The sequence below is a fragment of the Boleophthalmus pectinirostris genome, unplaced genomic scaffold, assembly GCF_026225935.1.
Source record: "Boleophthalmus pectinirostris isolate CB_2022bp ecotype Guang Dong unplaced genomic scaffold, ASM2622593v1 HiC_scaffold_18, whole genome shotgun sequence".
NCBI classification, from domain to species: domain Eukaryota; kingdom Metazoa; phylum Chordata; class Actinopteri; order Gobiiformes; family Gobiidae; genus Boleophthalmus; species Boleophthalmus pectinirostris.
In genome coordinates this window covers 21,682,091-21,696,440 of record NW_026571133.1, presented here as the reverse complement: position 1 = coordinate 21,696,440, position 14,350 = coordinate 21,682,091, and the positions used below count along the sequence as shown (strand labels likewise).

Sequence of the window (14,350 nt, the reverse complement as noted above, 5' to 3'; positions counted from 1 at the left end):
ATGCACCAGCTGACCTCAATATGGAGACAAACAGAGAAACTAAAGTCTAATGGGCAGCTTGTGTCCATGCTATGATTTTATTAATATATGATTTCTAGTGATATATTATTTTAATGTATTAAATTTTGTAATAGCCTATACGAAACAATGAAGTTCAAATTGAATTGATTTATTTAACCTCTGAAGACAAAATCCACTGAGGATTGTCCAAAATGGCTTGAAGTATTAATCTTAGTTTAGGTAGTCTTATATTTGGATTTATATTTGGACTGACTGATTTATTTTCTGTTTTAAGATTTTTTTCCATTTTGATTCTTCTAGAAACATTTCCATTGGGTAAAAATGCACCTCATTCTTACTTAAAAAGAAATTAGAATAATAACTGTCAAATCTTAACCTAGATCAATACTCAACTTTGATCTATGTAACCAGAGAAACTGGTTGAAGAATGGTCTACATTCAAGTCTACATTGGTTTTTAATAGGGCTGCACAATATATCACGAAAATACCAATATCGCATTATTGGCTGACGCAAATTGATATCTCAGAAAAATAAATTTATTGCAAATATTACACAAAATTCTCCATTTTACAGAATGATCATTCTCCTTATTAGGTTTCAGTGTTTCCCAAAAACTTCGTTCAGACTATGGTGGCACAAATACTTTCTGTATTAATAATTTTTTTTACACAATTTCTGAAGTTGGAATGTCACTTATTGCCTGTATGTAATATTAAACATGTCTTTTTGAACAGTGTAGTTACTTTTTATTGAAATAACAATACAAAGAGCAGCAAAGTAAGATTTTGTTATTCCAATGTCCAGTCAATGTTCTTTTTAGATTAAGGAGAATTTTAGACTATAGGGGGCCACCAGAATCTCCGTTATTTATGGGAAATTAACGGGAGACATTTTTTGTAATTAACTAAACTTAAAAAGTACATTTGAATATTTGCAATAATATATTTTTTGCAGTACAAAGCACACTGAATTCTTATCTTGAATCATGCAACCCTAGTTTTTATGGAAATTAGTTCAATAAGAGCCATGACATCATGTTGCTTTAGAGCAGTGCTTCTCAAATAGTGGAGCGCCCCCTGGGGGGGCGCGAGGCTCCGTCAAGGGGGGCGCGTTTGACCTCGGGGAGCATGCTTTTTTATTTTTTTATTTTGATTTTTTTTTTTACTGTCTTAAGGGCCGTTCACACCAAAGCGTCAAAAAACGCCTTGACGCCTCTATTTGGAGCCTTTGCATTTAAGTTTAGACGCCCCCGACGCGCATCTTTGACGCCGTGGACGAACGGGACAAAAATACTTGACGCGCGTCCGTTGCCCTGGAAACAAGAGCCCGGTCCCGCTCTTTTCCCGAAACAATGTCAGACCAGACTGAGAGAGTGTTTTTATGACATAAAACATCAAAGGAGGAGATCGGGTCGACGACTTCGGCGTATATATATTTCTACTCCGCTAATGACACTGGATCAGTCCCGGTCTAGTCCTGGTCTAATACCGGTCTGGTCCTGGTCTAATCACGGTCTAGTCCCGGTCTAGTCCTGGTCTAATCACGGTCTAGTCCCGGTCTAGTTCTTGTTTAGTCTCGGTCTAGTCCTTGTTTAGTCCCGGTCTAGTCCTGGTTTGGTCCTGGTCCGGTCCTGGTGTAGTCCTCGCGATCGGCTCGGTGATTGTGGCGTATATATTTATTCTCCGTTCATGTTTGTGGTTCTCGTTCTGGTTCTCGGGTCTTTCTCCCTGATAATAACGTCGCTGCGTCTCTGGATACTCGTCCCTGATTGGTTGACGCGGCGCGTCTGACGCGAAAAGTTCAGCATTTTCAACTTCTTGACGCTGACGCCTTGGACGCGCGTCTTGGCCGCTGACGCCAAAACGCTGAAGACGCGCTGCGCTGACGCCAGATTCGCGCCGCGCTGACGCCGAAAACGCGCCGCAAAAACGCAGGACGCTCTAGTCGCGCGTCCACATAGACTTTACATAGAAAGTGGACGCTTTGACGCTTTGGTCTGAACGGGCCTTTAGAATAAAGTGCAATTGCACTTCCACTACATTAGGGGGCAGTGGCGCTCTCATTGGCAGAGTGTGCGCAGGGAGCATTCGCTCGGTGGTGTAGGAGTTTTGTTTGCACTGAGCATGCGCGCTTTGCACACAGCACAGAGTTTGAGTATGAAGTGTAGACACGAAGTGTAGCAGACCCTCAAGTGACACCATGAAAAAATATTTAACAGGGATGAGAAGACAGGCGGAGAGAGACGGAGATAAAGAGACAAACGAAAATCTCCCGAAAGCTAAGACGAGGAAATATGACGAAGCGTATGTAGCGCTTGGCTTCACTGTGACTACGGTGGGAGACGAGGAAAGACCGGTGTGCTGCTTACTGCGTCTAAAAATGTTGGCAGCCGACAGCATGAAGCCCAATAAATTAAGGCGTCACTTAAATACATTACACCCCAATCACTCTGATAAGCCGCTTGAGTTTTTTCAGCGAAAACGTGCCGAATATTGCCGACAATCATCCCGCTTTGTGACTGCTACTTCAGTAGGGGGGGGGGCATGACAGAAAATAATTGAGAAGGACTGCTTTAGAGTGAGACTGTAAATTTCTTCCTCTCAATGTCTTGTCTTATCAGTAAGCTTTCAAGCACTAAACAGTTTGAATTAAAATGGCTCTTTGTGCTTGCATTTGATATCTGAAATCAGACTTTTCAAAATAGACAGCTCCAGGTGTCTCCATTTCAGAATGTCAGTAAGAATGTTATGATTTCTGTATTCATTAATTAATTGGGAGAAAAATTTAATCTGTATTGCAGATACATGGGGTGCATTATCCATTGCGTGGGCTATTAATAATCTCATACAGCTAAAGCCTTGCGCACGGAGTAATTTCATGCATGCAGAAAGAAGTGCAATGCATTCACCACTGCTGTTTGTTGAGGCTGCTGAATGTGTGTGATGATGAGTCACATATCTGTAGAGTAGGATGTTTTCAAAGCCTCAGGCGCTCTCTCTTGACACATAATGCAGCCACTGACAGTCTGTGATGTGTGTTTGTGTGTGAATACACTAACTGCTTTTTTTTGACAGAAATCTTCCAAACATTTGAAAAGGGACAACATTAAAACATGGGATCATAAAAAAAAAAAAAAAAACATGTACCATGTATGTGCTCTTACAATAGCAAATCATTAGCTCATTAAATGACTGTGCATGAGTGAAAATGTAAACGTATTTTTTATTTGTTTATTTATTTGTTTATATTTGTTTATATATATATTGCTTTTATATGTTGTTTAGATATTTATTGGGGAATTTTGAATTGATAAAAAGATTGGGAATATTGTCTTCTTAATCGGACAGTGCTTTTGATCAGCCCCGTGTCTACTTAAATATTGTTAACTAAATAATCTCAAAAAGACATTGTATGAAAACGATTTTTCCCTGCTGACCTTCGACCCCACCGCAGTCCAGCTCCTAACCCCGCCCCTCTGCAGAGAATCGGGAGCTCCATTCAAACCAAACACACCAAACTCCGCGCCCTGGGATCATGCGACAGTCGCTTTAAACGAACCGAAGGCGGCTGAGACACCAGAAGGTGCAAAGGCAATTGTTTCATTGCTCCGATTGCAACGACAAGAGAAATCAGCATCTAGCAGAAGAAACAGGCTCCTCGCAATAAACAGCGGAATAAACTCTGAGAGCGCAGTGCTAGCAGAAGGCTAAAAGCTAAAAGTAACCGACATGGCGAGCGCCTCTTACCACATCTCCAACTTACTGGAGAAAATGACCTCCAGCGACAAGGATTTCAGGTAAAATTAAAGAGCAATGATAACGACTTAAATCATATAAGCTACGATTCTCAAGTTTCATAAATTCTGCACAAATCGAGCTTAGACGCCTGTCAGGCCTAGGTTGTCATGCTAACAGCGAGCCTGCCACCTGTCTGCTCACCGCCACATCGTTAGCCAGACAACGTTTGTTGACCGTCAACAGCAGCATGCACTGTACTTGACAGCAGCTTTAATGTTTTCCTTCGCATTAATTTCATTTGTAAAACATTGCCGCGCATTTGCACTTTCGGTTGTATACGAGATTGTCTCAGAAGCGCAGCAAGTTTCTGCTAATGGGCTAGCTAAAACCAGAATCAACTTGTGTCATGCCGCAAGCTAGTGAGTGAGTGACATGCTACATGCTACAGTATTTGTGTCTGAACTCGTTACACATGCCCTGTATTGTATATCTTTAAGCACCCCATCATCTGTGTTTACAAGGCTAATCGCAGTTCATGTAATTTATTCTTATTTTCGAGGTGTAGTGGACGTAAAACATGTAAACACATGGACATGTTACCACCAGCTTGCCTCTGTTCGCATTTAGTTAAAAAACTAAATAAATGAAGGTGTGATTTTACATTTTTGAGCATTTGTCCAAAATCCGTATGTCATTCGTTCATTCGTTTTTCAAAATAAAACCAAAAATTAAAAAAAACGAAAAAATAAATATTATCTCCAAAACCAAAATGAAAGAACGGATAACGATTCGTTGTTTTTTTTTGTTTTCGTTTTTAAATGAATAAAGGAAAAAACGGATAACGGCCGTTTCCTTGATTTAAATTGCGATGCCGGACTTTTGCGCCGCCTACGGACTGAACCAGGTCTAAACCAGATCTAAACCAGGACTGAGACCGGGACCAGACCAGAACTCAGGCCAGGACTGAACGAACGAACTGAATGAATAATACAAGAATTATCCAATGTTGTGTAATTGTGCTGCAAATGTCTTTAATTTGTAAACTTAACTTATGTTAACTTAACTAATTTATATCAACCTCATACAATATTGTTATGGTATAATCAACTATCTGTCAGGTAGGGTTGTAGTTCTTTTATCAGTTGATGGCTATTGGTGGACACACGCCCTTTTAGTCGACTAATCAATGCAGTGGGCATGTCTTTAGTTGACCAAGATTGTCTTTTAAATATTTTATCATAAATAAGTAACATTAACTGCTTAAACACTAAACATTTTTAGGTTCATGGCTACAAATGACCTGATGACAGAACTTCAAAAAGATTCAATCAAACTGGATGATGACAGCGAAAGGAAGGTGAGTGTCAAATAATTCAAATGTGCGCTAACAGTATTTTATCTGGGTCTTATATTATCATCTTATGTCTCCTTATTTATAGGTAGTCAGAATGATTCTCAAATTGCTTGAAGATAAGAATGGAGAGGTTCAGAATCTTGCAGTGAAATGGTAAAATTGCAGACCCACATGCTAGACATTTTGTGGTGACATATGTTATTCAGGTTTATGTCTATATGTCTATATCTCTATTATGTTGTTTATGTTTGATGTTTGTTTTCTAGCCTTGGGCCCCTGGTCAGTAAAGTGAAAGAGTACCAAGTGGAAACCATTGTGGACACTCTGTGCACAAATATGCTTTCTGACAAAGAACAACTCAGAGACATTTCATCCATCGGACTTAAAACTGTGATAGGAGAGTTGCCCCCTGCATCCAGTGGTAAGCAGTTATAATACAGTAAAACCTGTTGTATTTTATAATCAGAGAACCAATATGCATCAGGCTTAGAAGACTGTACAGCTGTAAATAAAATATTTTTCAAATCAATAGAGTGGACAGTGTCCCCTACCACACTCAGGTCACACAGATTAAGTGCAGATTCACTCCACAGGGGGACCTCTATTATATGAAATGTAATTATTACTGTAATGTAGAGTATGACAATACAAATGTTTATATTGTCATACAAAGTTACATAATTTATTTTCAAACAGTTTCTGTGCCTCATTCTCCCCTCTGCACATTGTACACATAGACTTGTTGGCTCCTGGATCTGGTGCTACAGTCATTTATCATATTTAATAATATGTAGAAACTGTGAATGTATACATAAGTGACTGTAGTGATTTATTAAAACTGAAGGCTCGCCTCCATTTACATGACAAAAACAGAAGTAATTATGTTCCCAACCGCAGTATACATATTTTGGGTACTAAATTATTGGTTTCAATGATGAATATAATCATGACAGTTAGGCTTTTTGAATAGCACATTAAATGGTATAATTATTTTCATTAATATAACAATATCCCATGTTTTTAAAGGTTCTGCATTAGCAGCAAGTGTATGTAAGAAAATAACAGGCCGTCTGACAAGTGCGATTGCCAAACAAGAAGACGTCTCAGTTCAGCTAGAAGCTCTCGACATCATGGCTGATATGCTATGCAGGTATCTTTTTTTAATTTCTATAATTTAACCCTTAAGAGTTTGATTTGCATTCTGTAACTTTTGTGTATGCAGTTGCCAAATATTAGTTTTTCTTTCTCAGACAGGGGGGGTTGTTAGTGAATTTTCATCCTTCTATCCTGAGTTGTCTGCTGCCCCAGCTAACCTCTCCAAGACTTGCTGTCAGAAAGGTTTGTTTTGCGAGCTTTTAGCAAATAAGTTTTGAACAGTCTAACAATTAGATATTCTACAATAATTCAACTCAATGCAATGTTTATGCACACAATAGAGAACAATTATGGCTTTGGGTCACCTGGTTATGTCTTGTGGAAATCTGGTGTTTATTGACCTTATTGAACACCTTCTCACTGAACTTGGGAGGAACGACAACATGTCAACCACCAGGACGTACATCCAGTGTACAGCTGCAATCAGCAGACAGGCTGGACATAGAATTGGTAATATACAAAATGTGAGAGGAGATGATATAATTTCAAAAGTTGAAACATGCCTTCTTAACATACACAATTGTTTTTATGCAGGGGAGTATCTGGAGAAGATCATCCCACTTGTTGTAAAGTTTTGTAATGTTGACGATGATGAGCTTAGAGAGTACTGCATACAAGCTTTTGAATCTTTTGTCAGAAGGTAATACACCCAATAATCACACTTTTTATATTAGAATATTTGAGAAAAAAAGTTTATTTTTGTTGTCCTAAAGGTGTCCTAAAGAAGTTTACCCCCATGTTCCTACCATTATCTCAATCTGCTTGCGTTACCTAACCTATGATCCAAATTACAATTTTGATGATGAGGATGAAGATGACAATGCTATGGATGCAGAACAAAACGATGAAGATTATCAAGGTATATAAATGTACATTATTGAAGGTGTTCCTATCATGCAAAACTCAACCACTTTATTCAATACAATAACACTGTTTAAAAATAATTGTTTCTACAGGCAGTGATGATGAGTACAGTGATGATGATGACATGAGCTGGAAAGTGCGACGAGCTGCGGCTAAGTGTTTAGATGCAGTTGTTTCCACTCGTCATGAGATGCTGCCAGAGTTTTATCGCTCTGTGTCTCCTGCACTCGTCTGTCGCTTCAAGGTAACCCATTGTATTTATGTCAATACTTCAATAAGCCCATCATTGGGATTGTTTCTAATGTGTCATATTAAAAATCACACTTGTGCCAATTACACTATTGTGACTAAATACACCTAGCAAGATACTATGACCCTTGGGACATATAACTTCACATCACAAGCATATCAAGGATAAATGTAAATGTTGCAACATGTTGTCATTATTCTGTACTGTTGTATTTTATTCAGTCTTTTGATTTCTGTCTCCAGGAAAGAGAGGAGAATGTTAAAGCAGATGTTTTCCATGCCTACCTTTCCTTGCTTAAGCAGACAAGGCCAGCTCAAAGCTGGTTGGCAGATCCTGATGCCATGGAGCAGGGGGAGACACCTCTAACGATGCTACAAAGTCAGGTATTATCTAATTGCAAACCTCTGCAAAAAGTTCTTAAGTAATTTTAAAAAACTCAATCATGAGTGAAACTTAAGACTGAAATTAAAATGTTTAAACCCCACTTCTCTGCAGGTTCCAATGATTGTAAAAGCACTTCACAAACAGCTGAAAGAGAAAAGCGTCAAAACCCGTCAGTGTTGTTTTAACATGCTGACAGAATTGGTGAATGTTTTGCCAGGAGCCCTGACCCAACACATCCCAGTACTGATACCAGGTTATTAAACAAGTTCCATACCCATTATGTACAACTTTATTAAATGTTATAAATTAGTAGATGCATATTCTTACACATAACCCAAGTAAAACATGTATTTTTGCAGGCATAATATTTTCTTTGAATGACAAGTCCAGCAGTTCCAATCTTAAAATTGATGCACTGGCCTGTCTCTACGTCATCATGGTAACGCATCCTGCCCATGCCTTCCATGCTCATGTCCCTGCCCTGGTCCCACCAGTTGTTGCCTGTGTTGGAGATCCCTTTTATAAAATAACCTCAGAAGCACTCCTTGTCACTCAGCAGCTTGTAAAGGTGAGTATCTTGCTTTTTTTTTTTTATTTAAAGACATTTCTGTTATTATATTGTTATTTCTACTGTACATTGAGATTTTTGTTTTGTACAGTAGTCCAAATAACGATTAACGTTTTAAAAATTGGTTATTTTAATCAAGACACATTTATTTCTATTATTTGCAGCCTTACTCTTAAACTATGAACACTTGGTGAGTTTTTTTTTTTCTTACAGGTAATTCGACCTTTAGAAAACTACTCAGAAGGCTCTGATAGCTTTGATCCTTCCCCTTACATCAATGACTTGTTCACTTGTACAATTAAACGCCTAAAAGCTGCAGACATTGACCAAGAGGTTAAAGAACGAGCCATCTCTTGTATGGGGCAGATCATCTGTAATCTGGGTAAGAAGGTCATTTGTGAAGAATTGTGTGCTATTGTTGGCGAGTACTAACTCTTAACTTGGGAACATAGGTGATCGTCTCCCTTCGGAACTTCCTGGGACTTTATTGATCTTCTTGGAACGTCTGAAGAATGAAATTACTCGGCTCACAACTGTTAAAGGTGTGCCACTCTTTTGGGATACCCGTTTACCATGTATTTAGATTTTATAGTTTTTATTTCTTTTTCACTGACTTATCTCACAATTTTCAGCTCTAACTCTGATTGCTGGATCACCTTTGAAAATTGATTTAAGACCAGTTCTACCAGATGCTGTTCCTATTCTTGCTTCATTCTTACGGAAAAACCAGCGAGCCTTAAAGCTTTGCACACTTGCAGCACTTGATATTCTGCTGAGAAACTACAGGTAAACCTACTCTGGTCAGTCTTCTTTTGTGGCTTCTGTCTCTTCTCCGTGTTCATGGTGCCACATTTCTGTATGTATTGTGCAGCTCGGCTGTCACTCCTGTCATGGTGGATGCCGTGTTGGCAGAGCTTCCTCCTCTGATCTCTGAGAGCGACATGCATGTATCCCAGATGGCTCTAAGCTTCCTGTCCACGCTAGCAGTGACACACCCATCCTCTCTGGGGCAATTGAGTGGGGGTAACATAATGCAACAGCTCATCACCCTAGTAAGATCTCCACTACTGCAAGGTGGGGCCCTTGCAGCCATGCTGGACTTTTATCAGGTAAAATCCTTTTTCATAACATAGCTGTCCACCTTCTTATTTTATCATAACTGTATATTTTTGTGTGTCTTTATAGGCGCTCGTGTCCACTGACACTCCTGGTCTTGGTTATATGGACTTGCTAAGGATGTTAACTGGTCCGGTATACTCCCAGAGCACAGCTCTTCCCCATAAACAGGCATACTGTTCTATTGCCAAATGTGTAGCTGCACTGACACGGGCCTGCCCCACAGAAGGACCTGCTGTGGTTGGGCAATTCATTCAGGTAACAGCCTTTAATTTAATTAATGAAGGGAAAACTGGCTATGTTTTAATTGTCTCCTGTGGTCTCAGGATGTCAAAAATAGCCGCTCTACTGATTCTATCAGATTGCTTGCTCTTTTGTCATTGGGTGAAGTTGGACACCATGTAGACCTCAGCAGTCAACCAGAGCTCAAAACTGTAATTCTGGATGCTTTCTCATCTTCAAGTGAAGAGGTAACCACCTTGATGGTGCAATTTTACCACTAAAGTGAATCACATCATCTTTTTGGTTGTCATCAGTCCAAATGTTTTGGTCTATTAGGTAAAGTCTGCAGCTTCCTATGCATTGGGCAGCATTGCTGTGGGCAACCTTCCGGAGTATTTGCCTTTTGTACTACACGAGATCTCTTCCTCCAAAAGACAATATTTATTGCTTCATTCACTGAAGGAGATAATCAGTAAGATGGACTGTAAACACATTTAGTGTGGCACTAGAGAATAATTTTGTTTTTGCCCTAGGTTCAGCATCAGTGTCTGGTTTAAAGCCATATGTGGAGTCTGTTTGGTCTCTTTTGCTTAAACACTGCGAGTGTCAAGAGGAAGGAACAAGGAACGTTGTGGCAGAATGTTTGGGCAAATTGACCTTAATTGATCCTGAAACCCTCCTCCCACGCCTCAAAGGATATTTGTTATCTGGTAAAATACCTAAAGCCATACCCCCAAATTATGGTAGTAGTGATATAGAAGAGTAATCTTTTACACACTTTTGTAGGTTCATCATATGCCAGGAGCTCAGTGGTAACAGCAGTAAAGTTCACCATCTCTGATCAGCCACAACCTATTGATCCACTGCTGAAAAACTGCATAGGTAACACAAGATAATGATTGAATATTGATTGATAATGATCACTAACCTGTATGTGTAGATTCAATACACACACACACACACACAAGAGTATATATAGCCATATTTATTGTCATTTCAGTCCTCCAGTACTTGCGTTTCTTGCCCAAAGACACAATGGCACTAACCTGCTTGGCTGTGTGCACTAGTGTACTACTATGTTTGTTAATGTTCTTTTGATGTTAAGCACTGACAGTGCCCAATAACAATAATATGGATGAGAAACATTTTTCTAATGTAAAATTTTTACTAAATTATTATTGAAAATTAATTCCCGTCTTAGAAGGTACTTACTCTTCCAAACTGCTAAAAGTTTTCAAGTGAATGAATGTTTTTTTTTTTTTTTTTTTCACAGGTGATTTCCTAAAGACGCTGGAGGATCCGGATTTGAACGTGCGACGTGTTGCTCTTGTCACTTTTAACTCGGCCGCGCACAATAAACCTAGTCTAATCAGAGAGCTGCTGGACTCAGTTTTACCACAGCTGTATAATGAGACCAAAGTCAGAAAGGAACTAATACGAGAGGTCTGTGAAATGTTTGAATGATATTGACTTTATTTTTTCAGGATTTCACAACAGGTTGTTTCTGTGTAGGTGGAGATGGGTCCATTTAAACACACGGTGGATGATGGTTTAGACCTGAGAAAGGCTGCCTTTGAGTGCATGTACACCCTGTTGGACTCCTGCCTGGACCGGATAGACATCTTCACCTTCCTCAACCATGTAGAGGATGGCTTGAAGGATCACTATGATATCAAGGTATGAACCCAATGGGTTTGATGGTTATCTCTTTATCCATTACTATTTACTCCACGTTCAACAGGTGTTACATGAAATGAGAATGGGGGTTTTAAATGAAAAAAACATGTTGGGACTGAGGCCCTTTGGAGAAAGCCCGGTAATAAAAAAGGCAGCACTTGTAAGTAGGGCTGTGCTAAAAAACGAAAGATCAATAGATCGCGATCTTTACTTTGGTTAATCTCTAAGGCAAGGACATTTTTATCAACAGGCAATCATATGGCAGTAAGTGTGTAGTGTTGTTGAGGATTTACGTTCTTCTTTAAGAAAAAGTAGTCTGAGCCACGGCGCCTCTTTATGTCTCTTCACTCCTCACTTTTTCTCCTCTTGTGCTTCTTTATAATCCAAGTCACAGAAAGTAAACAACTATTTTTTCACCCTTTTATGAGTGAAATTTAAGACCTCATTTAGTGCACAGACATCAGACGTGTTTCTGTTGATACCAGTGCGCACGTGTGTCTGCCGCTAATGGTAATGCGTGCATGCTTTTGGGCTTAATATTATAAAAAAGGGACCCAGACAGGCTTCACAGCTCTTCGCTGGTTGGCCAGTGGTGCGGTTTACAACTTTTGGGGTTCTTGCAAACCATCTAGTGTATTCCGATTCCTTACCTAGTCGCTGGAGAGAAATGAAATTGAGCGGAGGCACTAGGTGGAGCCAGCCTGGCTAATGGTTTCTTGCTTGCTTTTCTACTTGACAAACCTGACATTGGCTTCTATCACAACTGAGAGTCATTAACAGTTTCTTGGGTGAAATTCTTCTGTGATGGGTTTCATGCATTATGTGAATACAGCAAACTGTACAGAAGTGACCTGAGCGCAGTGAGACTGAGCTGCTGTAGAACAATGACTTCAGAGGTTAGCTTATTGACAGGTTTACAAAACTCTTTAGAGGGATTCTTGTATTTTTGTGGTTTTGTTTGACTCAAGCTTTCCCCCTTTACCCCCCCCCCTCTTCACAAGGCCACTCCGATTCATTACACTGGCTATATTTTGTAAATGAAATTTGCAGGCTGATATTTTCACTGTACCATGACATTTATACATTCAAAATAATTATGTACTCAATATCTTCAGCTTGTATCTGAGGAAATTTGGCTCTTTTGGCTATAGTCTCATAGAGAATATTACTTAGTTTTAAATTTCTATTTCTACGGAATCTTGTAGGTGACTTGTCACCTCCTAGAAAGTTACATGCTGTGCCTGTTTTGTCTTCCAGATGCTGACATTCCTTATGCTGGCCAGATTGTCCTCTCTTTGCCCCAGTGCTGTTCTTCAGAGATTGGACCGACTAGTTGAACCTCTGAGGGCTACCTGCACCACAAAGGTGACCATAAAAGAACAACATTATTTATTATTAATGATCTACATCCACTTTGTTACCACTACTTAAGAGTTTATGGTTTGTTTTTTTCTCCAGGTGAAGGCAAACTCTGTGAAGCAAGAATTTGAGAAGCAGGACGAGTTGAAGCGGTCAGCCATGCGAGCTGTAGTTGCACTGCTAACAATCCCAGAGGCCGAAAAGTCTCCCCTCATGTCAGAGTTCCAGTCGCAGATCTCATCCAATCAAGAGCTGGCTGCCATCTTTGACTCAATTCAGAGGGACTCCAGCTCAGCCAATATGGAGTCCATGGACACCAGCTAAAGAGATGGACATTTCCATGATTCAAAGATAGCACCATCAAGCTGCTGGAGCTTCAAACCGGCAGCACGTTTCCATAATGTCAGGATGCAGACACGCACAGACACACATAGATACTTATAGTGACACACTCTCCTAGTGATCGTTCCATGATGCATTCAGTGAAATCCACTGTTATGAATGAAAGGAAGACTACTTCTCTTATGGATTAACTATTATAATAAGATAGAACAAAATTATTATTCCAGAAAAAACACATTCTAAGGCTTGAAAACTTCCACTTTTTTAGTTTTCTTTACAAAGCCATCTAAATGGCTAACTTTATTCCTTTTTTTTTTCCATAACATTCAGAGGTACCCCACTATAACTGATGTGATTGGCTGCTGCTTAGTGACCGACCGGAGCTAAATTATCCAAACTGACCAAGAAAATGGGGCCTAAATGCCCGAGGCTGTGGTGACTGGTGACCAATGGGAGGAGGGTTTGCTGTTTGCTGTGGTTGATAAAAGCAGCCAGTAGGATGCTTGGGATAACGTTGGTGGCAGTTTTACTGTTTGTGGACCAATCAGTTTCTTTATTATGCCTGAGTTGATAGATCTTCCATCAGTCCCTTAATACTGGGAAAAAAGAAAAGAGCTGTCATTAGACCAGGTCTTTATGGACCAGATGTGACCAGACCAATCTTTTCTACTGTGTTGCTGTTATCATAGTAATACAGTTATAAAGTAGGCCACATAATTTTGTATTGAACACGAACTTGCAACATTCTGGGCAGTGTTTGTTTCTGTCCTTGTGGACTTATCTGAGTATATTTGGGTGTAATGTTTTAGAAAAATACACAAAGATCTGGTTTAGTCTGGTCAGAAAAAAATTACTGTTTTTTGCCCCAGAAAAATAAAAGTCCATTTCTGCCTGCCTTCATATCATGACTTATTTTTTCTGTGTGTTTGGGGTTTATCTTGAGTAGTTACTGATAGACTCTGAACAGGATATGACAACTTGGTAGGTATCAAGCTTGCAGATGGTTACCTTAATCTAAATCAAATGTGATTTATAACATTAAATTAAGGTAACTTGTATGCTTTGTTGGGAGGTCCACACTTGTCTTTGATTGGATGTTTTCATAAGGCGGAAAAGAACAAATATAACAAATGGGGCTCATTTATGCGGCCTCCTAGCAACAGCTTTTTTGATGAGTTTGTGTTACAGCAAGCATTGGGCTTGGGTGAACATTGACATGCTGATTGATCTGTTTGAAGTTGACTAATTTATTCTGAGGTCCTTGCTGTTGAGATGAAATTACATTTTTGGTATCAGTGT

General features: G+C 39.5%; 2 protein-coding genes across 2 annotated transcripts in view; one reads left to right on the top strand and one right to left on the bottom strand.

The window, feature by feature from the left end:
* Positions 1 to 14,350, bottom strand: part of grip1 (glutamate receptor interacting protein 1) — a 49,524-nt gene that overhangs the window by 32,096 nt on the left and 3,078 nt on the right. The gene's annotated exons all lie outside the window — the stretch shown is intronic.
* Positions 3,492 to 13,951, top strand: cand1 (cullin-associated and neddylation-dissociated 1). Its single transcript, XM_020926330.2, has 26 exons — positions 3,492 to 3,819; positions 5,042 to 5,117; positions 5,200 to 5,267; positions 5,381 to 5,535; positions 6,141 to 6,264; positions 6,365 to 6,452; positions 6,551 to 6,719; positions 6,804 to 6,909; positions 6,983 to 7,128; positions 7,226 to 7,377; positions 7,626 to 7,766; positions 7,879 to 8,020; positions 8,127 to 8,335; positions 8,549 to 8,717; positions 8,788 to 8,877; positions 8,968 to 9,121; positions 9,207 to 9,444; positions 9,521 to 9,709; positions 9,778 to 9,921; positions 10,010 to 10,145; positions 10,207 to 10,383; positions 10,460 to 10,555; positions 10,947 to 11,116; positions 11,186 to 11,350; positions 12,608 to 12,715; positions 12,809 to 13,951. Exons 1-26 carry the CDS (start codon positions 3,752 to 3,754, stop codon positions 13,031 to 13,033), a joined length of 3,705 nt encoding a protein of 1,234 aa, XP_020781989.1. The 5' UTR covers positions 3,492 to 3,751; the 3' UTR covers positions 13,034 to 13,951.

Coding starts and splice junctions, on each gene's coding strand:
- cand1 (XM_020926330.2), top strand. CDS start 3,752: ATGGCGAGCGCCTCTTACCACATCTCCAACTTACTGGAGAAAATGACC. Junction 7,767..7,878: donor TAACGATGCTACAAAGTCAG/GTATTATCTAAT, acceptor ACTTCTCTGCAG/GTTCCAATGATTGTAAAAGC. Junction 10,146..10,206: donor TTCACTGAAGGAGATAATCA/GTAAGATGGACT, acceptor TTTTTGCCCTAG/GTTCAGCATCAGTGTCTGGT.